At 38.9% G+C, this 25,696-nt stretch overlaps 1 protein-coding gene across 10 annotated transcripts in view; it reads left to right on the forward strand.

Moving 5' to 3' along the window:
• The window catches only part of TRAK1 (trafficking kinesin protein 1), a 92,067-nt gene that overhangs the window by 21,878 nt on the left and 44,493 nt on the right, over positions 1-25,696 (forward strand). For 7 of the 10 annotated variants that reach the window (XR_006104478.1, XM_042472604.1, XM_042472606.1 and 4 more), the window contains exons 3-4: positions 22,329-22,405; positions 25,103-25,219. Coding sequence is in view for 9 of the 10 variants with exons in the window: in XM_042472606.1 (XP_042328540.1) it covers positions 22,329-22,405; positions 25,103-25,219 (194 nt within the window). In the remaining variant the exon portion in view is untranslated. Of the gene's footprint in view, positions 1-1,268; positions 1,606-11,297; positions 11,471-22,328; positions 22,406-25,102; positions 25,220-25,696 lie in introns of those variants that run through there. The other 3 variants (XM_042472601.1, XM_042472603.1, XM_042472599.1) reach the window with 3 other exon arrangements.

The raw sequence follows: 25,696 nt of genomic DNA on the forward strand, positions 1-25,696 counted from the left end.
GATTGGCAAATAGTTGTAATGTCTTTTCATAACCTTATTTTTATTCATATACTTTTAAATTTATCAACCATCTGTATTTATTGGTATAATTCTTTCTGCATCTTCTAGCCAGTGATGCAGGTTTCACTGATCATTATCTCATCTGAAGAGAAACTATAGGAAAGGGCTCAATTTTAAAGGTTTTGTGCTATATAAAAGATTGTCAGCCAGAGGGTGGAGATCTGCCATAACATTTTGATTTATAATCTATTTATCCCAAAAGAATCTGTTTCTCTTTGTATGTATCACTAGAAGATTTTTCTCTGCCTTTAATCTGAACAGTAAAAACAATCTAAACAATTAGGAATATTATACTCCTGTGTGTGAAAGAGACAGAGGCAGTGTGAGTGGGGTGGTAACAAAAGCCAAATAAATTTATGTAGGGAAGGCAACCCAACTTGAAGGTTAAGCACTTTGCAGTGAGCAAGATAGTAAAATTCTTGTTTAATTGCTCTTTTGAAATGTCTTGAAATAGACCGACACAATTATATTCACATTCTCCCTGAAAATCTTATGACCACACAGGCATGCACTTCAAACCCCTGGAAATGGAAGATGTTTTCAGAAGAAAAGAAGATACCGATGAGGAAATGGCTAAATATTTTATGTTATACAAAATGGCTGTAGTTTGCTGTAATCCCTTCTGTGCTGTTCTGTAACTCAGGCACCTGAAAAAAAATGGGTCACTGGTTCACAGAAGAGGCAAATGGAGAGAAAAAAAAAAGCTTTGGTCAAAGGGTGCATTTCTCTTATTTTTGCCTTAATCATAAATATAATCAATTTGATTACATTAGCATGTGACAAAAATGAAGCGGTAGAGATCTCTTTCATCTACATTTCTGAGTGTGGGAATGTCCCCCCCTCCCCATTCACATATTAGACGTGAATCTAAAAAGGGATCCTGTTTCAAAAACTGATGTCGTAGGGCCACAGACTAAAGCTTTGGGTGTATGTTTGTGCAGTAGTAACAGGAAGCATTTTACGCTGTTTTGTTTCTTCATGAGACTCACGGTATCTAGTCTAGTCCAAAGCAGCAGAATGCATTTCTTTCCTCCATCTCTGCGTATCTTTCAGAGCCAACCAGTCTCCATGGTAACATTAGACTGAAAGAAATGCGAGGACCGGAGCAGAAAAGGAATGAATTAGGAAGCCCCAAGTGGTGGTGTGTGTCTCCAACGTCAGAATCTCAGCCTTGCGATAGGATGGTTTTGTTAACTCCCATCCCCTGCTCCTGTGCAGAGCTTCTTTATCAGAAGGGCCGCTGATGCAGCTGCTTCAAGGGCCTCTCCCTTTTGCAGTTTTTATTCTTGCTTTATTGTCTCTCCCTTCCTGGTTTGGCCCCTGTTTCTGACTGATGATGTTCAGCTTCTTGCCAGCAACCTCTGAGCTACTTTGCACCATGATGTCCTGTCAAGCCATGGAGGCCTGGCTGCATTTCACTTGACCTCTGTAGCATTTCTGTAAAATCATCTCCTCTTCATTGCCCAAGGAGATAACGGACTATGCAGAAATTTATTGAAGCAGATTACTACGAACTGGACTGGTATTATGAAGAATGTACAGATGGTAATGCTATGCTTTCTTAATATATTAGTAATGTGGCTTCTAATATAACCTGATTTGTCCTCTAGCTAGAGGTTGTTTTTTTTTAAGCTCTATGGTTCTGTCACTAAGGTGGTCAGCATGTAACATTTCTTAGCATATGTTTGAAGCATGCTACAATTGATTTCTGTGTAGGGCTTTTGGCCGGTGGGAGTGGCAGCAGAACATACGAGGGATCTGAAGGAAGGAAATTGCTGTAAAATCCTCATTGTAAATTATTGCTGCAGCAGCTAACATGTAACAATACTTTTTCTTCTTTTTGCTCATTGGACTGATCAGTTTTGGAATATAAAACCTGTTTAATCATGGGTGTATATCATAGTATAAAATGTGGCAGCATAGCATAAAATATTTTTTAAAATCTATTGACAGGCAGCTGGATTACATATATAAAGACTTTGTTGCAGGAAACCATAAGAGGACATACCAGGCTAGATTATTGGAAGGTTACATTTGGGGACTTTCTCTCCTCTCGAACTTTCTGTTTGTGCCAGGTTGGCAAGGTCTATTTTCGTAGCTGTGGATGTGATCACCAGTCTCATGACAGAGGAGGATGTGAAGAGGAGTGACTGAAACTGCACCACATGGGTTGCGGGAAATTTGAATTTGCTGAATTGGCTACAGGATCTAATGGTTAGAATATTATGGCCCAGTTCAGCATCCTAAATGAAAAGGATCACAGCAAAGCAGTAGTATGATGAAGAGGGGATTTACATTTTAGTCATCACCAGGAATTTTTAAAATACATTTTATTTATTAGAGATTTAAACAATAAAGTAAAAGATATAAAAGAAAGAAAAACAAAGAGAAAGAAAATGACTTTCAATCACCCTTTCAGCAGTTATGCATATTGCATAATTATTCATATCTCACCCTCTAACATTAACACACTTTTCTCCTCTTTCCATAGTCAATTCTTTCTAATAATCAAAATCAAAAGTCAGTATCATTTTCCTTCCTTCCTTCTTTTTTTTTGCAAAAAATCTAGTCTTTGAGAAATGCAATTAATGACTTTTCTGTAACCAAACAAGACAACCGTCCATTTCTGCTTAAGTCTGTAAGTTTTTGGAATTTACATGTAAAGGTAAGAATTTCAGATGATCCCAGTTAAGAGAATGATAAATACACAAATGAAATACTTGAGCACTATGCTGAATTATGGCGATCCTAAGGTGAATCTGTCAGAGAGCTTTCTTGGTGGAATTTGTTCAGGGGGTTGCCCTTGCTTCCCTCAGAGGCTGAGAGAATGTGACTTGCCTAAGGTCACCCAGTGGGTTTCCATGGTCAAGTGAGGATTCAAATCCTGGTTTCACCCAGTGTCCTAGAGCAGCACTCAAATCATTACACCACATTGGCTCCGCAGTGATTTTCTTATCAAAATCACAGGTTTCTTATTTTTCAGGACCTTCTGGCGGGTTACAGACTGTCAAAAAATACGTATGGAATACGTATTAGGGTTAGGAAGGGGCGGTGCTTCTGCACCACCCTAACCCACGTACAACATGGTGGCGCCTCTTCCACATGGGGGCCGCCATGTTTACGTATCCGACACATAGCGTCCAGACGTGTCGCGATGCCTATGACGTCGCGAATGCGCCAGTGGCGCCTCGCGACGTCATAGAGGCGCCGCAAGAAGGAGCTCCATTTTGGAGCTCCTTTTTTGCTCCGCGCAGGAGACGCGCGGTGTAGCTGCTACGACTCCCTCACGGAGCAAGCGGCGGTCTGTAACCCGCCTCTGTTATGTGTGACTTAAGTTTATGTGGAATACAGTTGTGGCTAAATTGCAAGATTGTCATTTGTTATATTATAAACTGGCCAAACCATGGCTTATACTGTCACCTTATACAGTGGGGCCTTGTTATCCGCAGAGTTGCCATCCACAGATTTAAGCATCCACGGATGGGATATCAACATTGTCCCCAATGCACATGGCTGCACCACCATTAGGGACAGCTCCTGTTGTCCCCAGTTGCAGGGCATGCATGTGGTGTGCCGTTATTAGGGACAACAGGCCTTCAGGTAAGCCCTCATCTCATTGTCTCTAATGGTAGCATGGCTGTGTCCCCTTGCTGCCACTGGGGATAAAGAGGGTTGTCCCTAATGGTGGTGCAGCCTCATGCACACACTGCTATTGAGGACAACAGGGCTTGCGATCCTCCAGATTTTGGTATCCCTGCGGGTGGGGGTGGTGGGTCCAGAACGGATTCCCTGTGGATACCAAGGTCCCACTGTACATTATTTTGTTTATCCAGAGCTCATTTATCAACAAGAATTGTTCAACTGTATGGAGAGAGAGGAGAGTAATTAATATAGACATTAGCAAAAGTCTTTCCAAATTATAATGGACAGTAGTAATGGTGCAGGTTGATACAATGCTATATACAGAACTTCCCATATACAGTGGGCCCTTGGTATCCGCTGGTGTTTGGTTCCGATGTTTGGTCCCTTCATGGATACTAAAATCCATGGATGCTCAAATCCCATGAAATACAGTGATGTATTAAAATGGTTTTTCTTATATGAAATGGCAAAATCAAGGTTTTCTATTTGGAATTTATGCTTTTTTGGAATATTTTCAAGCTGTGGATACTTGAATCCCTGGATACAGAGGACTGACTGTATTTAAAAACACACTATATGGGTGGGTGGGTGTTTAAATCATGATAGATCTGAGAAAAAGAAAGGACTGTTTGCCAGAATAACTACTCTGTTTTTACTTAAGCAAGACTTCACAGATAGCATAATCTATCTCCAGGAATAGGAATTTGGCATAGTTTTAAGAGCATATCTAATTAGGTCAACTCAAGGAGTGACAAGTTTTCATTTTAAATGATTTCTGCAAACTATAGTTAAGTCTGCCCTCCACCCGGTTAGTAAACATACAGACACATTGTCATAATCTGGTTTGGTTTATTGCATATTATAGTAACAGTTACAGCATATGCTTGTGTATAGGTCGACCTCATGTATAAATCAAGGGTAGGATTTAGGGCCAAAATTCTGGATTTTCATATGACCTGTGGATAATTCAAGGATAAAACTTAAGGGCATGTAACTTTGGATGTAAAGGCCGGGAAGAGGTTTGGAGAGTAAATGATTGCTCTCCCTGGCATCTTGTTACTATATTGATTCATGCATAAGTTGACCCAGGTTTTTTGAGTCAATCTTGTACTGTAGTATAAATTTTTCAATTTATACACAAGTATATACGGTAAGCAGCATTCTTCTACTCTTTGAGGATTCAGCAATAATTCAGATTCAGTGTTGCTTTATCATATACAGTATTTTGTATATTAGATGTCATATTATATGTATTATATACAGTATTATATATTAACTATTCAGTACTGACTTATTATACAGAAATTCCAGGTTTTAAATACGGTTTGGAAAGACTATTTTGATTTTTATGTGACTGCAACTGGGCATAATCAGATTTTGATGAATGATGCAATAGCATATTATTAATTCAGGTTTGCAGATTTCAGATGTTGACGTCTCTTCCCTCACCATATCAGTAACTCTTGAATAATAATCTAGGGGGGGGGGATCAAAATAAAATGGCCTTAATTAACATGCTTATAACTTCCTCTGAATTGAAGGAAATAAAAATCTTTAAAATGAAGTTTTTGCTGTTATTGTTGTTGCATCCCTTCAAGTAGTTTCTGACTTAAGGCAACCCCAAGGTGCTTTTATGAGATTTTTTCCAGCAAGTTTCCTCGGGAAGGGGGGTTATCATTGCTTTCCTCTGAGGTTGAGAGAGTATGGCCTGTTACAGACAGCCAAAATAAAGCTGCTTCGAGTCACAGTGGAGGATATGGTGTTCAAATGAGCATGCGTCCTAAGAGTCCAGAAGCCACACCAAAGCCATGCTCCAGTCCTTAGGGCTGGAGCATGGCTTTGGTGTGAGTTCTGGACTCTTAGGACGCATGCATCATTGAAACATCATATCTCCACTGTGACTCGAAGCAGCTTTATTTTGGCTGTCTGTAACAGGCCTATGACTTGCCCAGTGGTTTTCATGGCCGAGCTGGGACTTGAACCATGGTCCCCAGAGTCATAGCCCAACACTCAAACCAGTACAGCATGCTGGCTCTCTAAAAGGAAGTGCATGAGATGAAACCATTAGAAAATACTACAAACTATTTAACTTAGGACACACATAATTTTTTCATTTAGTTATTTTATAAATGCTACTTTCATGCTTTGTGTCTTTTTCCCTGTTGCTTATTTCTTTAGCAGTTATACACTGCAAAAATAGTAGCTTTATGGGTTTTTAAAAAATGAATTGTAGCCCATGCATAGGATAGCATACATTACGATCAGAATGGCAGTGATTGTGGCAAACTGACAACTAATGGCCAAATTCCTGAATCAATTTAGTTCTCCAGGTTTGACAGTTCAGAATTAGGCTTTTTTGTTCTCATGTGGATCTTATTGAAAGCTGGGTACACAGCCTTAGCATTTATACTTTGTTTTGCATTTCTTTCCTCTTTAAAGTGTGGCTTGGCACAGTCACTTGCTTGACTTTGTTCTACCTGCTGTAACACAGGTGTGGTACACTTTGTTTGCTCCCATTCTATGTGAGGTGGATCACATTCGAACATTATTTTAATGTGATTATGTGCACGTACACAACTGAATAAAGAAAAGTGAGTGAATGCTAGTTGTATATAGAGGGACCTGGCAGCAAGCTTCACAATGCTGGTCATGCAAATGAATAGCCTAATTCCAGTTTATGCTTTATATATACAGTTGTCTATGATTGTTCATATATGATTAGTGAAAAAGTATGGAAGTATGAGTGAACTCTGTGTTGCTCTATATTTTTAAATTAGGTGGGTTGTTCTCTAGGGAACTGATTGGCTCATGACCCTAGAGCAGTACAATATAATGATGGTCTTCTGAATCGTCCTACTTTTTCTGACATCAACTCAGTTGTGTCTAAGTTCACTCTTCACATCGTTCATCTTACTCCCACAGACATTATCTTCAATTTATTTCACAAGGCTGAGCAGATGGGTTTGTTTTCCCCAAGGTCAGTGCATCTACTGATGCTGAAAATAATTTTTGTGTATCTGAATTTTTTGCTGCCAGACACATAGACCAGCTCACATTGCCAAGCCATTTGATGAAGTCTACTAAACTTTATATGACACAGAAGCCCTTCCTGACCTAGTGAATTAGGTAACTCTTGCATGCGCTGCTTGAGACACACTAGCCAGCAGGTTATGAGTGTATCTGTGGGTATAGAGGAGCCTTTATCAACCTTTTACCCTGAACGAACCTTGAAATAATTTTCAGGCCTCAGAGAATCCCTCCATAAAAACTGTTATATCTATGTGGATTTAGAAAATGTTGTTTTAGCATGCACAGTGCTTAGACAAAAGTATCCTGTAATCTGGAAAATGCCTAATTTTAATTGGTCACATAATAACTAGGCCTGCTGCTTTATCTTGATATAAATGCTGAAAATACATATTGGATGAAATCAAGCTTTCATATTTGTCTCATAAATTCCTGTATGATGGCTGCATAAGAGGATTATTACATTTTGTGCCTAATGGGACTTACTGTTTTTGTTTGTTTTTAATCTTAATGATAGGCATTTAAAATAATAATGGTTTGTATTTTATCAGTACAACCTGCTCCAGATTTCAGGATGAAGTGAAGCAACAAAGATGTTATTGGCTTCCTTTCAGGTCCAAATCCTGAAATCCTGCCAGGTTTTACTGCCATTTTGCACTATAAGCATCCTGTTAGCATGACTATGGTTTGGGCAGGTCAAAGTGTTTTTATTCCCCTCAAAGTGTATTTTCTTCCATCTATTATTTTTTCCTTCACCACTTTTTTGTTTGCTGCTTTGACAGAGAGTACACCTCTACACAGAACATTAATTTAATAATAAGGAGATTCTTAATTTTGAAAATTTCATTTGTTCTCTACGATGGGGAGAGGCACACAGTTTCAAATTTACCATTGCACTAGGAGCTCTCTGAGTAAGTCATTTCATTAATTCACATTTCTTCCCAACCACCACATAGCGCCCAAGACCAGTCATTTGAGCCAGTCATTATCTGCCTGGCCTGTTGCACAGAAATTATGGGAGAATGCCTTGCTCTTTACCACCACTGTGCTTATTTTCTGCCTATATAAAACCTATCATACCAATGATTCATACAGGAAATCACAGCATTTGGAATGCGCTTAGAGCTGTCATTTCAGGTTGTGTAGCTGGATAGCAAGCAGATCTTCATACCTCTTGCTTAGTAATCTGACATCATTTTTTTTTCTTTATTTTGCTTAGAAAGAGGCTAAAATGGCAAGGAAGAAATGGAGAAATTCTACATTTATAACCCACTGTAGTTTATTTTGTGATCCAACCTGAGTAGTACATTTTGTGGGTCAGCCTGAAATGGGTCACCAGGTTTTTTCCAAGCTTCCTTATTAGCTCCATGTCTCTTCACAGGGTTTCTGTAAAAGTAAAATGGATAATTTGATGTACAGTGTCTGGGAAGGGCAAAGCACAAATATGACAGATAATTGTTTATTCTCTAGGTTCTTTAATGATGTTCCCTTCTACCATGAAATAATAGCTGAATATAAACTCTGTCTATAATTTTAAATAATAAAATATCTAAATCATATATGCTGCTGAGAATAGCCAATGGTAAATGTAATAAGCATATAATGTCACCACACAGATGAAAAGAGGATGTGTCAGTAAAAGAGAAACAAGGATCCCATTATTTTGTTAGGACATAAAGATCTGGACTTGGGCAGCTACACAGAATACTTTTACTAGCTGGGCGTTCTCGTTCTCTCGCTTCCTCATTTTTTTTCTTTAAAAACACTAGACTATTACTGTATTTTCAGATTACATTTTGATTACCTGCCTCTGTGGATCTGCAACAATTTCATTGTTAGTTGACTAGTTGTATTAAATTTTGTACATGGTGCTGGAGAACCCAAAGAATCAGCAGCTAAAGAGGATGTTCAATAACATATTTTACCTATCAAATGACATTTCAACTTGATTAGATAGTCGCAAAGTAGATTTTGATATAACAAAGGTGCCTTGAAAACAAAAGTGTAAAAAAATCTCACTGGTGATGCCCAGGCCTCTGGACTTCCCTCAGTAGCTCCTGAATCCAAATCTTGAATCTTCTTAATCTCTTGAATCTTCCTAATTAGTTAATTCTTATAGTTATGACAAATTAAGGGTTTGAGTGTGCAGACGTAGTTATTTTATTCACCTAGAGCAGTATGTTAATTACTTTCTACATTACTTGTATAAGAGGTACTCATAATGCAATGGAAGTAGCCCATCAAGTGGAACATGATTTAAAGTTGACAAATAGTATGTTTAAATTCATACCGTTTATTTTAGATTAAATTAACTTCCACTTATAAAACATCACATTGTAAACATTGTTTTTCTGATAGTGTAGGCCCTACCTTTTTTACCTTACTGTTCTGTACAGGTCTACTCAGAAGTAAAATCCCATGAATTTCATTGAGGCTTGCACTCAGGTTAATTGGGAAAGGGTTACAATCTTACTGAAGCTGTTTTGAAAATAGTCAGAAATATATTATTGTAACTGCCCTGATAATAGAAAATAATAGCATTTCATGTGAATGGTACTCTTAGGGGCAAAGCAGACTGGCAGCTAGGAGCGGGCCACGATCAGCCTGGAACCAGGGCTAGCACATGGTGGAAATTAACAGCGTTCTGTGCAGTCATGCTGGCCACACAACCCACCAGTGTCATCTTTGGACAACACTGGCTCTTTGGCTTAGTAGTGGAGATGAGCACCACTCTCTACGGTCGGACATGACTTGGCAACCCTGTTAAAGGGGAAACGTTTACCTTTACCATAAACCAGATTAGATTTTTTTTTTAATATGACACAAATGTAGAACAGAAGAAAAAGAAATTCAGATAGCTTGCCTAAAACTAGGCAAGGAAAGAATAAATCTAATAACCCTAGAACAAACAGAGGTGCCAGGTCAGGCAAAGGCAACCTCCACTGTACAAATCTTGCTAAAAAAAACCCTCTAATAGGGCCAGTAGCATCACCCGACTTGGTGACACCTGGTGCGGGGGGGCCCTCCGGGGGTCGGGACTTCTAATATTGCACACCACATGGAACTGCACGTGTGCACAAGTGAATTGCATGTCTGGCCCCACAGTGAATGGGATGGCTCAGTGCCTCACAGCAGCCCTGTCAACATGTCCAAGGCCTCACGGCAGCCCAGACGCAATACACAAGGCCTCGTGGCAGCATGGATAATACACCCAAAGCCTCACTGCAGCCCGGACACAGTGCCCAAGGCCTCGCAGGTCTGGACAAGGCACACAAAGCCTCGTGGTGCCCTGGACAGGGCATACAACGCCCCGAGAAAGCCCCACGGTGACGGGACGAAAGGATCAACTAGGTGTCACTCCCTCTTTTGGGGCATTACCCAACTTCTGGGGTGTAACCCCCCTTCTTGGGTGTCACCTGGTGCAGTCCACCCACCATCATCTGCACCCCCCAAATGACACTACTGTACTAGGTTCACCTTAGGATCACCATAAATTAGGAATTACATGAAGGCACACAACAATAATAAAAACAACGAAATAATTCGGAACACACAAACATTTTTCAATGTCTTGCCTTGAGATTCTTCCCCCTCATCCTAAGAAATGGAGAAGTGGGCCTATGCCCTGAGACCTAGGTTAGCAAGATTTGCATTAAAGGTTGCCTGTGAGTTAGCATGCCCCTTAAAACCATTTCATATATTACTTTGCCCCATGTATTCCATGCTATTTAAAGAATCTCATATTTTTTTTGCTATAGCTCCATGCATGGGAGCTAGCTAATGTGGGAATACGTATTCCATGTTATATAACAATTCTCATAAAGTTTTTGCTGTAGCTCCATGCATTGGAGCCAGCCCTAAAATACCTTTGCCTAAAAAAAATTTTTTTCTAACTGCTGCCCATATTGAAGTAACCATATGGTTTTCAGTTAGTCTGTCTTCTCAGCATTGAAGATTGGAGGCTGTAACTTGCATCTTTAAAACCATAGTGATAAATTATTTTTCCAGTAATTTAATCCTTTGGGATGGGATGGGGCCATGCATGCATCATACCAAATTCCCACATTACACAGGTGCCTGGTTTCTTTTGCTTCCTGCTTTTAAGAAATCCTGCTTGGAAAGTTAGGCAATGGATTGCAAAAGTAACATCTGCACCCTCCCATCTTCACCAAGGTATTGCCTTCATTGTATTTTTGTTTACTTCCTGGTACAGTTGCTATGAAACTCTTTGGAAACTACCATTTGTGTTTACTAAGGGAAGAAAGAGGATAGGTTTAAACAGATTTCATTTTAAAAAGAGAAGTTGCTTAGCATTTGAATTTGCTATGTAACAGCTGATTAGACTGGTGTCTAATCTGATGTTATAAACAGTACATGCATTGTGCTTAAGCGATGATAAGCCAGATGGTTCTTCACCCTCCCCTATCCTTCTGTGTTTTCTTCATAGCTGTGTGTTGTAGTGATTGCAGCATGCAAACTACCCAGTCATTCTAGTTGAAGTATGTTGAGCATGAAGATCGGTTCCTGTTCTATGGAAACCATACTTGGATTGTTTTATAGATACAGCCTCTGTGAAGATGGTTTATCCATTTTCGAGCCATTAAATCATGGGATGTCTGCTTAAAGGATGATTTAGCTATGTCCATGAACAAATTCATAAATGAAGAGGAAAAGTTTGAATCTGATTGTAATAATGAATGTAGGCACAGATGTTGCGAGAACCTGGATATCTTGGAGGAAGGTATTTTACCTTGTCTACGACTTATGTATGAACATATGAAATTGGTTTTGTGTTTTTTATATAGACTTGTTAACAGACCATACTCTTTTGGCTTTAAGATTGTGAAAGAGCATCTTTTCATAGCAAACTTGAATTATATAATTTCTCCGCAGAAAGCTGATTGTTAAATGCTGTATTTTTATTCAATAAAACGAAAGCTGCATCCTTTTGAAATATTAAAGTATAAATATTACCTGTTTAAAGATATGCTATGTGTAGCCTAATAGAAAATAATAGTATAATTAGATTATATTCTGAAGGGTCCATAAAACATGCTTCTGGAAATGTCTATTATTTTCTGAAACTCCATGATGAATGATAAAAACACACAGCTCACATTTGGGCCAGAGAGTACAGAGACAGCAACAGAATTTATACTAATGTGTGATTGAATTTATACTAACATGGGATTGGATTTTAATGGGATTCTTGTCCTTACAAACCACAAATTAGGTTTTGTGGGGGGTTTGCCTTTTGTAATAATCAAGTGATTGTGGTGATGGTATTCTATTCTGAAACAGGTCTTCTGTAGCATGAGACTTGAGCTCTATACTTAGCAAAGAAGAAGGAAAATGTGAGAAAAATACTGTATGTCCTGAGAGGATGGAGAAACTGATATGCTTTCTTGAACATTTTTACATTGCCTTTGAACATGACTTGAATGCCTGACAGCATGTGTTGCGTCCTATGTATAGGCTGCAAGTTGAAGTCTAGTATTTGGGCTGTACCTTCTAAAATTGTTAGTGGACAGAATTATTCTTATGTCACTTTGTAGTCTCAATACAGAGAGAGAACAGTGAAAAGATGTATGAATCTGTGGCAATGGATAGTGATTTATATTTGTCTTTCAGAATAGATAGCATGGATTATTTTAACAAACAAGGCATTTCTCTGAGAACTAAAACCAAATCTCTTTAGGAAAATACCTTTGTTTCCAAGACAGCCTTACTTTCTCAGCTGAAATAGAGCAGAATAAACCTTGTGGTTGGGGTTAAGAGTTCACGACTGAAGAGTTCATTGCATAAGAGAACACTGAAAATGGGCTTCTTAAGTACAGTATAACATATGGCACTGGAAACAGATTACGTCTTAGTCTGATTGCTAAATCTTTTAAAGCCAAACATAAACTGGAATTTGTTAAGATAACACATTATCTTTTCAATAAACATTTAATGATTTGCAGTCTTTGATACGGCCTTTGTGGAGAAAAGTGTTTTCGTTTTGTTTTAAATTGCATTGCGTTTCCACCGGCTTAATTGAAATGAATGCCAATCCTCTTTATACTTGCACCTTCATTTCTAAGGCATCTTCACATTACAAAGTTGCTCCTCAAATATTTTTTTTTCTCATTCGTATTTCAAGATGTAAGGAAAATATGGAACACGACAAGTGGAACCTATAGCAAATTGTTGCCATTTGGAGTACTCTTTTCCATTTACTTTTCTTTCTGGTTTTCCATTTACCATCAGCATTCCATATCTTTGAAAGTTCTTTAGCCTTTACTTGACTTTATTGCAGGGGAGGGAATGTTCATGTGAACATTTAGCATTTTTGTTCCTAAAAATCATTTGTACCTCTGCCAACTGTGAAGTTCCCTGAACCTGCTGATTCTTCTCTCTCTTTTTGCCACCCCCTACCCCCAAATGCATTACTTGACTGTGTAAGAAGTGGCACTTAGAGGGCTGAGTTCTTTGCCATTATATACGATAACATTATGTAAGGAAAAACTGCACACCGGCATTGCATATAGAGAAAACAGAAATTAAAAGGTGGGGTGGTGAACGGCCGTTGTACAATTGCTAGGGCTGTAGTTGACATTTCAGAGAAAGAACTGGCAAAACCACTTTTGAATATACCTTGTCTCACAAAACCCTACAATTCATGGGGTTGCCATAACAGGTGACAGGCAACTTGCAGGTAAATATACACACAGCACCTCCAGAAAAGCTGAGCGGGGCAATAAGAATGAGTTACAGCTATTAATGTTAGTTTTTTTTAGATTGTAAGCCCGAGGGCAGGGAACCGTCTAACTAAAAAGATTGCATGTACAGCGCTGTGTAAATTTACAGCGCTTCATAAATAAAGGTTAATAATAATAATAATAAATACAGTATGTTGAAAAGCAGGTTAAAGACAGACCCATAGAAGACGGGCCATTACAAAGTATTAAAACCATATAGAAGTGGTGACCATTATTCTTCTGTATTTTGGGCTACCTGGCTTGTCTTATCTGTTTTAAGAAAGAACTAAGCTACCTTGCAAAGGGAGATTCTCTCCATCTTTCATAGTCATTTAGACTAGGGTGTGGGATGTGTATGTCTTTGAACTTTTCAGACCTCTGTAGTGCTGTTATTCGCTCTCCTAGATACCTATTCATAGCTATTCATTGCATTTAGTGCTCTCATGCAAAGTGATTGGTTAATTCTTCCTGTAAGTCACATTAAGTTAGCACACCATACACCAGGGGTGGGGATTTTGCAGTTCTCTGGGAGTGCAACTGCAAATCCCAGCAGTGCTAAGTCAGCACAGCCAATGGAGAGGCATGCTGGAACATCTGGAGGGACACACAGTTCCCAGTCTTGCCAGAGACCAGTGAGTGTCCATTTAAAAAACAAACACTTTTCCATCCTCACAGAAGACTTTGATCCATCTGTTGAGTTACCCCAAACGTGTGCCATAAAAATTCCACATGCAGTGGAATATTCTGGTAGATGTTCTACAGTGCATCCAAGATCCAGATCAGTTCTACTGGATGTCAGCTGAGGTGATGCTGTAGAACACTGATTCCCAAACTTTGGTTCTACAGATATTTGGGATTTCAATTCCCAGAAGCCCTAGAAAACTTGGCCAGTCAGGAATTCTGGGAGCTAAAGTCCAAAACATTTGGAGGCCCAAAGTTTGGAAATCACTGCTTTAGATGCAGAACAGTCTCCCAAGATCATCAGTCATCTGGCTGCAAGTCAGTAATGATGGACATACTTTCTTTCTGGGAAGTTTGTCTACTGTGACTGATCTTATAAATGAAAAACCCTTTATAAGTTTACAAAGTTCTCCAAAACTGAGATTAAAAATTGTGAAAATGAGATCACTCAAAAAGATTATGGGAAAGGAAAAAATGTACTGGCTTACCCACCACCACACTTTGAAGTAAAGAGCTCAGGGTGACAGTCTCACTGAACTCATTATTCTGCCTTTCAAAATTTAATTTGTCCTTTCTTTAATGAGAATATTAATTAGTGTGGGAGTTTCAGAGGTGCATAAAAATAATCTACCTCTTGTTTCAAAAGTGGGCTTTGTTGTGTGTGGGTTTTTGGGTTTGTTTGTTGGTTCTCTTGGGCTTTTCCTCTTCACTTAAATGTGCCTGATCTCCCTCCATCTGCCTTCAATCTATATATCTTATCTGTTCATCCATCATCATACCCCAAAGCTTAGAAACTTGCACAATCTGTTTAACTCACAACAGTTTAACAGTTCTCTTTCACAGATCTTTTACAGATCTATTACAGACACAATCCCTTTTCTTAAGCGCTTTGTCTTTTTATGCACAACTTCACCCATTGTTTTTTCCCTCTTTCCAGTCCTGCACAAGTTCCCTCCTCATGGATATTCTCTCTCAAGAGTGCTGTTTTTCCTTGAGAGGGCAAGCTCTCTTTTAATTCAGGGCTTGCTGATCATCGCTTTTTGTCTGGATGGTGTACTTTTTCTGTGAGAGCACCTTCAGGGCAAGGAGGGGAGCAGTGCTGTTGTCACTGCTAGGACAGGAAAACAAAGAAGATAATGTATTAGAGAGGGGTGGGAGAGGTGGGGAAGAAATGCTCACTTTTTTTCCTGGTAGATACCTGTGGCACCCACTCTTCTGAGGCATGCCTTAGAACAGTGCTTCTTAACTTTTTGGGTGGTGGTGCTGGTGGTCATGTACCCCTTTGGGAATCTGATGAAAATTATGGGTCCATGTAAAGAATGCCAGTCAGTTCAGGGACCTTCTAAAGCCCATTCATGGACCTCACCCAAGGTCCATGTACCGCAGACTAAGAGCTTTTGGATTGTGCTGGATCAGTTGATGAGAGGGCTAATCCCCAAAGGTTAAGATGACTTTTTTCTGAATTATTTGCCTATTGTTTTCCCTGGATTTATACAATATCTGGAGTTGTATCTTGAAGGATTTATTTAACAACTACATGGCTTTGCAAGGTCCTGAACCATCTAGCTTTTCTCTTGGTAGTTAGCACCTTGGCCCTGCAAAAGGGTAACATGATTCATTTTGTGTCTTAAACCCAGTTTATACAATTCTCTTCCAAAGACATCCAGAAATGCCTTCAAGTTGGCTGTCAACTTATGGTGACTCAATGAATTTTCTAGGGTTATCTTACACAAGGAATGTTCAGAGGTGGCTTTGCTATTTCCTTCCTCTGAAATATTGTCTACAGCACCCGTTATTTGTTGGCCCTGTCCTATCCAGAGTTAACTTAGCTGATCTTAGCTTCCAAGATCAGATGAGATCTGGTGCCTTTAGAGAATTTAGGTGGACCTCTGTAAATGATACAATTCACAATTTGCTATCTGTTAGAGAATCAATGAAAACTTTCCTGCTCAAAACTGATATGTAAAACAAAACTTTCAGACATTTTATTTCTTTATTTACATATACAGTGGTACCCCGGGTTACAAATTTAATTCGTTCCGCGGCGCCGTTCGTAACCCGAAAGATTTCGCAACCCGAAAAAGCCATAGCCGCTAGCGCTGGAAAGCCGCGATTTCGTGCGAAAAAGCGCCGAAAAGCACCAAATTTTTTTTCGTAAGCCGAAAAAAAACCCGTAACCCGGAACAGTTTTTTCCTATCTAATTTTTTCGTATCCCGGAAATTTCGTAACGCGGTCATTTCGTATCCCGGGGTACCACTGTATACATTAATGGAATTTGATAATGCTTACTATGCACAGAATGCACGTTGATCAGCATGTTGGATTTGCATTTTGTCTTTTACAAAGAGCAAATCCTCTGGGTGAATTATTTGTCCTAATATTCCTGTTAAAATTCTTATCTTTCTCTTAAGCCTTGCCTCCTGAGATTTACTAGTGCACATGAATATTAGTCAGTGATTGAATAATCATTAGATATGATAAAAGGAGCAATATATAGTTGGCATGTTTTGCTTTTAAGATTCTGCTTGATGGCTTCTTTGTTTAGTCTAACAACCTCCTTAAAGGAAGCAACACAAAAAGGGCTTGAGCACTTTCCTAACTGTTGCCAAAACCTTTTGTCTTGCTGACAAACTGAAGCCACAAAGCATGAGGCATGGTTTTTGATTTTGGAGCCTCCTTGTATGCACACTACTGAAGCATATGCTAAGCAAACTGTCATGGCAACATTCCTTTTAGATTAGGTAGCAAAACACCTACATAGAATCTGAAGTTCTCTATTGTGGTGAGGCTTTACTAGCTATGTAATTAGTTTGTACATGAAGTGCAAGCGATCTTCTGATAGTACTGTGTGAATTGGGTATTAATAAATGGAAAATAGCCATCATCTGTGTCTCTGTACAACTCATATGGCTATTTTTCAATCTTTTCTCCCTAAATGGATATTTGATGATAATTTATTATTGTTTCATTAGGAATTTAGTCTTGTCCACATAATTTCACATTACCATATCAGTATGTGCTTCAAGGCACCAGATCCCATCTGATCTTGGAACCTAGGCAGGGCCAACTCTATTTAGTATTTGGGTGGGAGACTGTCAACAATTACCAAGGTGCTGTAGGCTATATTTCAGAGGAAGGAACTGACAAAACCAGCTTTTGAATATTCTCTCAGGAAAATGTATAAAATTTAACAGGTAACTTGAAGATGCATGTGCACACACAGACATGCACACTTCATACGTTTGATAGTACAATTTTCCATATTTATTCATGGTGTTAGTAAACAGTTACTTTGCCCTCTATGAAAATGTCTCTCTACTCCACCTGTTGTTCTTCCTGATGATTTTATGTAAAAGTCGGGTATGCAAATTTGTCAGTGTCTAGTTTCCCAAAGGATTTAACAATGCCAGTTAGTTGAGTCATGTTGCATGACACCTTTGTGGTACAGAAGAGCCTGGAGCAGTTGTTGGTATCATGTGAGTTGTGAGGTCATAGAATCATTGTTGGAGAGGTCCCATGGGCCATCACGTCCCTTCTCCATGAAAGATCTCCAGCTAGAGCAGTGATTCCCAAACTCTGGCCCTCCAGATGTTTTGGACTTCAGCTCCAAGAAGCCTCAGCCAGTGGTCTGTGATTCTGGGAATTAAAGTCTAAAACACCTGGACGGTCAGAGCTTGGAATCACTGAGCTAGAGCATTACAAGAAGGTAGCTGCCCAGTCTCTTTTTGGAGATATCCAGAGAAGGAGAAGGAAACCAGTTCCATTAACAAATTTCTTTTACTATCAAAAAGTTCTTTCCAATGTTCAATTGAAATCTACTCTCCTTTAACTTAAATCCATTAAACCTGGCCCAATCTTTGGAACAACAGAGATCAGGCTTGCACCCTCCTCTCTGTGACATCCCTTGAGGTATTTAAAGAGTGCAGTCATGTCACTCCCAGTTTTCTCTTCATGAATGCTGAACTTGCCCAACTCCAACAACCTTTTCTCATACATAAGACCTCTCCTTATGTAGAGAGATCTTGTAGCACCGTTGAGACTAACTAAAAGGAAGACTAGCAGCTTGAGCTTTCATAAACTTAAGTGGACTTAAGTCTTTTATGTTTAAAAGTGGTGGTGATGTTGAAGCCTCTTTGGCTGAATGGCCAGCTCAGTGACCTCCTCAGCTCCATCCGTGCTTGAGTCTCACTTTGGATCTGCTTTTCATATCCTGGAAACTGATAAGCCCTACGCCAAGGGAGTATTTCATCCTAATGCCAAGGGAGTATTTCATCCTAAACCAAACTCCTTTTGCCACATTTCTCCTATTGTCTCTCATGATCTCTGTGAAAGCATGGCCAGTCATGCCATCATAGTCCACCAGAAGTCCAGGAAGCACATACTGACATAAGCACTTACTTTGAAAACATATTGCTTCCCACAATATGCTGCACCCTTCCCTCCTACACCATATTCATCTGCACTTGCTATAATATATTTTGATTATCAGTGGAAATAAGAGCACAATTCTGTTCCTAACTTCTAATGTATTAGCCATTCTTCCAAGTTTTGTGTCATCTGCAGACTTGAGAAGTATTCCATCCACTTAGTCATCAAAGTCATTGATAAGAATATTGAAGAATAATGCCCCTAGGACAGAACCCCGAAGCACTCCATTCAGTACTTCCTTCCAGTTTGAAGCACAGCCATTGATGACAACTCTCTGAGCATTGTTTTCCAACCAATTGTGGATACCAGCTAGGATTTTGAACACTGTGTACTTAAAATGGTTATGTGTCCTGTTTGCATACATATGGTCAATTTCAATATGGCAGAGTGTTTTTACTGTTCTTATAACAAAGTGTGAAATTTCATATGGACATATATTGATGATGCAGTTTCTTTGTCACCCTTCCCTCTGCACATAGCCTTGTGTATCAGTGTGTGCCTCTGTTAAACTGAAGGATGGAGGAGCAGGTTAAAAAACAATTATGGAGAAAATGCTCTATGGCCGTGACACTCTATCCTGAACCTAAGAAATTGTTCTCTCTGTGTGTCTCTGTGTCCTTGTGTGAACACCTATGCAGCACCTAGACTTTCCATAGCCTAGTTCTTGTTCATACTAGAATACTAATGTTTATAATTTCTACTGCCTTTCTGTTTTTCAATCTGAAAGAGAAATTTTTGTGTGATTTTTCCCCCCAGCTAGTCTTTTACTAGGGTCAACCTATCAGGATTTGTATTTAAGATAACAATTTGGAATTTATTTGGAAATATTTGTTTTATACTGATTAGTTGGCTTCCTCAGGATTCATTTTACAATTGCCAAATATCTGTTATGGTTGTGTGAAATTATAAATACATTTGCCAATAGCTGATTCAGTTGTCATCTGAATAGAAGACTGCTGTAAGGTGAGCAGTTCTTCACAATACATTTATTTTTTACAGAATTTCTATCAAGGTTGAGATAGAGAACAGATGTTTTACAGACACAGTTGAATTCATTAATGACTTCCAGATTAATTTTGCTACATGAACAGAGAAAACCTGATGCTGTAAATTAAATATATTTCTTGTACCATTCCTAATATGCTGAGGTAATGCTATTTTAAAACCTTTTCAAAAGGGAAAAAAGCACTGGGAATATCTGTCTTGTGTAGCTAATCATTACAGTATGGGGGATTATTGTTGTCATATGCAAATGATAATGATTTATTATTAGATATTGTTGACCTATGATCTGCATGTGTATGTGTGGACTGTGGACTGTGAAAGCATTTCAGTGACCAATTCAGTGCTTTATTATTCCACCAATTACTGTGGTGCTTAACCATCTAAAAATGTTTAATGGGTGGTACTTTGACCAAGAAAAAACATTGCATGATTGGTATTACAGCCAATGTATTATGACACCTTTGCTGGTTTTTCATTTTAAAATGATAACAGTTCATAGACTTGGTATGTATGATTTTATTGAGTTTAATATTTGTTGAAATTTTCATAGCGTTTTTCAAATTTATGTACTATCTGGAGGCTATGAAGCAGAAAAGAGGCTGACCACTACCAGCTGTGGAAGACATAAAACCGTGGTCCTAAGCCATTTTGTAGCAGACATTTGAATAACCCTGTCTGCAACCCAGAAATCAATTTGTATAACAGGCTTTCATAGTCCAGATACCACCACTGATCTCACAATACTTCAGATACTGATTAAATTCCTACATGGCAACATAGCTCAGTGTTTTATCAATGCAGTTGTCACATATGGCAGTCTTTATGTTTTCTACATTGTCGAAATTCTCTTGCAGTTGAAACAATTTGTACAAAAGGTATCACACTGAAATTTTGGAGTAAACTCTTATTCTTAAAATATCTAAGGAAGCACATGCTAATAACATATGTGCTTATTTTGAAGACATGATGTTTCCCACAATATGCTCCACCTTCCCTCCCGCACCGTATTCATCTGCACTTGTTATACTATATTTGGATAATCAACAGAAATCACTTCTTCAACAAGGGCACAGTTCCACTGTGACATCTAGACCTATAATAACAACAACAAAACTATAATCATGTACATTTGTAATTCAGGCAGTTATATCATAAACGGGACACTCCCATGGGCAGAGCCAAGGTCATTTGCCTCAGAGAAAATTGATAAGGTTTGGTACGTGCTGTTGATTCTTTCGTGTTTTCTTAATGAGTTCTGAAGAAATGGCTTTAAGATGTTCGCAGATATAATGAAATGTCAATATGCAGCGAAGGTCATATAGCACGTAAGGTGCCAGAGAAGTAAGGAAAAGGAGACATAATATTTAGTTTTGCTTGCACACTGACAGGCTTTTGCTTCAGTGGTTTTTAATGGCTGGCTCCTCTGTCCACCCAGTAAAAAACTCTGTTAGGGGAAATGAAAGGCAAAAAAGACTACTGTTGGTCCTCCACATTTGCAGCTTTGACATTTGAGGAGTTGATTATTTGCGGTTTTGATTAATATGTTCTCTCTAGGAATCTCTTGGTCCTCCAGCGCAACTCTGTGAGAAGTTGATCATAGAGTTGTGCTGGAGAACCTAGACGTTCTTTAAGAAAATACTTCTGTTGGCATTTGTAGGTCCTCCAGCGTGATTCTATAGTCAATAAATCAATAAAAGTATAGTGATTCTACAATCATAGAATCATAGAGTTGGAAGAGACCACAATATTCCAGGTGGGGCCTGACCAGACCAGAATAGAGTGGCACTATTACTTCCCTTGATCTAGACACTATACTTTTATTGATGCAGCCTAAAATTGCATTGACCTTTTTAGCTGCCACATCACACTGTTGACTCATGTTCAACTTCTGGTCTACTTGGACTCCCAGATCCCTTTCACACATAGTTTCATTCAGCCAGGTGTCCCCCATCCTATATCTGTGCATTTCATTTTTCTGCCCTAAGTGCAGTACCTTACATTTCTCCCTGTTGAATTTCATTTTGTTAGCTTTGGCCCAGGTTTCTAGTCCATTCAGGTCATTTTGATTTTTAATCCTGTCCTCTGGTGTGTTAGCTACTCCTCCTAATTTGGTGTCATCTGCAAATTTGATAAGTATGCTCCCAATGTTGTCCTCCAAGTCATTGATAAAGATGTTGAATAGCACTGGGCCCAGGACAGAGCCCTGTGGGACCCCACTGGTCACTTCTCTCCAGGATGAAAAAGAGGCATTGTTGAGCACTCTTTGGCTTCGGCCAGTCAACCAATTACAAATCCATGTAACAGTTACCTTGTCTAGCCCACATTTTACAAGCTTGTTTGCAAGAATATCACGGGGAACTTTGTCAAAGGACTTACTGAAATCAAGATATACTGTATCCACAGCATTCCTTTCCTCTACCAAGCTGGTAATTTTATCAAAGAAAGAGATAACATTTGTCTGGCATGACTTGTTTCTGTGAAACCCGTGTTGACTTTTTGTGATTATGGAATTGCCTTCTAGATGTTCACAGACTCTCTGTTTAATGGTCTGCTCTAGAATCTTTCAAGGTAACTTAGTAGGTTTCCATGCCAAGCCAGGATTCAAACCCTGGTCTCCAGGGTTGTAATCCAACATTCAAACCACTACACCATGCCCATTTACTTGAAACGCCTCCACAGCAGACTGGGAGAAGATTGGTTACTTTATGTGAGTAATAAGCATTATTTCTTTTGTTTTGTTCTAGTTTTATGTGCTGAAAGAGTGGGCCAGATGACTAAAACATACAATGACATTGATGCTGTTACACGTCTTCTTGAAGAGGCAAGTATCCAATGTTCAAGCAGAAAAACAAAATTAATTGTTAAGGTACTCCAATGCCAGCAGGTAAACAATGGCAGGAAAAGTATGAAGTAAACGGTGTTATATTTGATGCCATACTTCATTTTTAACAACTAGAATAGAACACAGTAGAGCTCAAGTTAGATAAGGCTAAGACTCATTAAAAGCAGTGGGATGTAGGATAGCCCCAACAAGACTGGTCAAGCAACTACTTGAAGGCCTTTTTGTTTATCAATAAATAACAGATAGAATTCCTAAGCCAATACATTTTAAAGAATAATTTCCATTCATTCTGATCTGCTTCTATTGTATACAAAATCAAACTGAGTTCATTATGAGAAAATAAATATAAAGTTATTGCTGATGGATTCCTGGCTTTAGGCAAATTCTGTGACTGTGGTACCCTGACCTTGGGCATATTTATTTCAAAATAAGTCCTGCTGACTTTCATGGGATTTCCATCAGTGTATCTTTCAAATCATAGGCATTCTTGTAATTTTAGGGATGCTGACATGGATTATATCATACTGAAATTCCACAGATCTAAGAGTAACTCAATGTAAAACTAAGGCTGAAGTGGGAAACCATAAAAAAGTTGAGCAGCATTGATCAAATTACTGTTAAGCTTAACTTCTCAAAGCTTTATGCTAGGATGGCAACCCACTTTATTGATCAACATGTTCAAGTTTGATCAAATAAATTTATCACCATCTTTAAAGTGAACCTGAAAGGCCAGCAGTGTGTAGGAAGGCCAAACAAGCAGTACATTTCTCAGGTAGGTTTAGACCTCTTTTTCAGTAATGATTAGATGTTTTCCTTAAGGGAGCTTCTACCCAGAAACACATACAGTTTTCACTTATACAGTCAGCATGTGACCTCAAGTTCCATTAATGTCAGTGGATGTACAACCAGCATGTGACCGTATTGGTGCAGCTGCCTATATGTACCACCATTAATAATAATGGGGTAGGGCCATCTGCAGATGGCTGGCCTGCTGATACTGAGGGCCAATTATAGAGTGGGGCTTTGTTATCTGCTGGGGTTTGGTTCCAGGATTCCCCGTGGATGACAAAATCTGTGGATGCTCAGGTCCCATTAAATATAATTTATTTATTTATTTATTAAATTATTTATTTATTTATGGTATTTATACCCCACCCTTCAGCCCTAAAGGCTCTCAGAGTGGCTGAGATAATGACAGAGCAAAATTGTGTCCGTTATTTAAAATGGAAAATCAAGGTTTGCTATTTGGAATTTATACCTTTTTTGAATATTTTCAAGCTGCGGATGCTTGACTCCATAAATAAAAATCCATGGATAAGGAGGGATGACTGTATTCAGTTTTTGCTGCAAACAGTCTAAATTCTGGATGGTGATGTTAATTTACTATCTTTATCCAGGTTCCTGAGCTTTACTGACGATTATCCTCTTTTTAACACTTTTTGAACTATTGGAAACAAATAACTGCAGAGCTCTTGTGTCATAAACATATACCTACCGGTGCAATGAAAACTTTGTATATAAAGTACTTAGTAAGGCCCTATACAGACTGGCACTTTGTGCCAGCCTGTGGATGGAGTTAGGGTGCAGCATCCACACGCTGGACGCCCTAACCCTGCCCCAGTGTGCCATTTTGGCATGTGCCGGTTCACATGGCGTGTGCCATCATGATGCCCCTCCGGTTCCACATGATGCTGCACTGAAGGGGTGTCATAAAGCTGTGCCACCATGGCTATGGCACCCCTTGGAGGGTGCAAAAAGGAGCTGCCTTTTGAGGTTCCTTTTTGCATTCTCAAGAGGCTGGATTGGGGCTGTGGCATGAGGTTGCCGCAGCCCCAATCCAGCCAGTAAAGGGGCAGCCTGTATAGCCCCTAACTCTTTTGGAACATTCTACTACTACTTCCAAAGCTCACTAGAAATATTTGCCTCAGTTATGCATATGAAATGCATGTAGTGCCAGTTACTATATTTAGATAAAAGACACAGTTTCTCATATGGTAAATGTGCACCCAGTGAAGCTTTTTCACTGGTGATGCTGAAATATCTGGCAATCCCTCCAACTCAATCCCTCTTCTTGCAACGTGCAATACAAAAAATTGTATGGAAAAACAGAGAGAGAGAGAGAGAGAGAGAGAGAGAGAAGTATAGCATTTTCCTCTCTCTTTTTACCTAATACTGCACCACACAAACTACAGAATATTAGTCCATCAGCCTCAGTTCTGCACCTAAAATGCTGAAATGGTAACATTGACTAATTATCAAACATTTTGTTGTAAGGGCTACTGAGACAATGCAAGCAAATTATAACACTTAGAAAGAATGCTATGTAAATAACAAAGGCAAATAGACTATAAAATATGAATTACTTAAGTTTCATGGAAGTGCTTTACAGGTTTACTTTTACACTGACAGAGGAGGCACCAAATTGTGCCATAAAGCTGGCTTTCATTATCTTTCTCCAATTGCTTGCGTACACACAGTGCGCCAGCTTTCCCAGATTATGTGCTTGTTTCTTGTGCAATAAAAGGAACAACAATAAGCACTAATTACTAGTTTCTTTGTTTCAGAAAGCAAGCTTTCTTGTTTTTCCAGGCACACAAATGAACTCGGTCCTTTCAAAAGGTGACTGTTTTCTAAATGAATAAGTAATTGATAGGAATCATTTTTTCCTTTTTACAGAAAGAGCGGGATTTGGAATTAGCTGCTCGGATTGGCCAGTCATTATTAAAGAAGAATAAAACTCTAACTGAGAGGAATGAATTCCTTGAGGAGCAAGTAGAGCATATCAGGGAAGAAGTAAGAATACAACCCTTGCCTAATAGTGACTTGCTTGTAATTCAGAAACTTCCTCTTTCCTATGCAAAATCAAATGTGTTTTGCTTTATTTGCTCTTTTGTTTTGCTATTTTTTCCTTGTCTGTTCTGTACCACTGTCAAGATGAGGGGCAGTCTGACTTATGCAAAATATTAAAAAATTATTTCTCAGCTGGGCCACATTTATTCATTAATTTAATAGCCTATATTTCTCCCAGTATGTGATCTAAGTCAACTGACATCTTAGATTAAAACAGAATAGAGCTAAAAAAAAACCATAATATTAAAAAAAATTAAAGCGATCAAGTCAATGTATTAAAAGGTCCGCCACTATTTCAGCTGTCCTTCTTTGCTACATGGCTCCTCTTTTCATCATTTGTTTCTGTTGCTGTGTGCCTTCAAATTTTTTCTGACTTATGGTGACCCTATCACAGGGTTTTCCTGGCAAAATTTGTTCAGA

This window comes from Sceloporus undulatus, chromosome 6, assembly GCF_019175285.1.
Source record: "Sceloporus undulatus isolate JIND9_A2432 ecotype Alabama chromosome 6, SceUnd_v1.1, whole genome shotgun sequence".
Classification (NCBI taxonomy): domain Eukaryota; kingdom Metazoa; phylum Chordata; class Lepidosauria; order Squamata; family Phrynosomatidae; genus Sceloporus; species Sceloporus undulatus.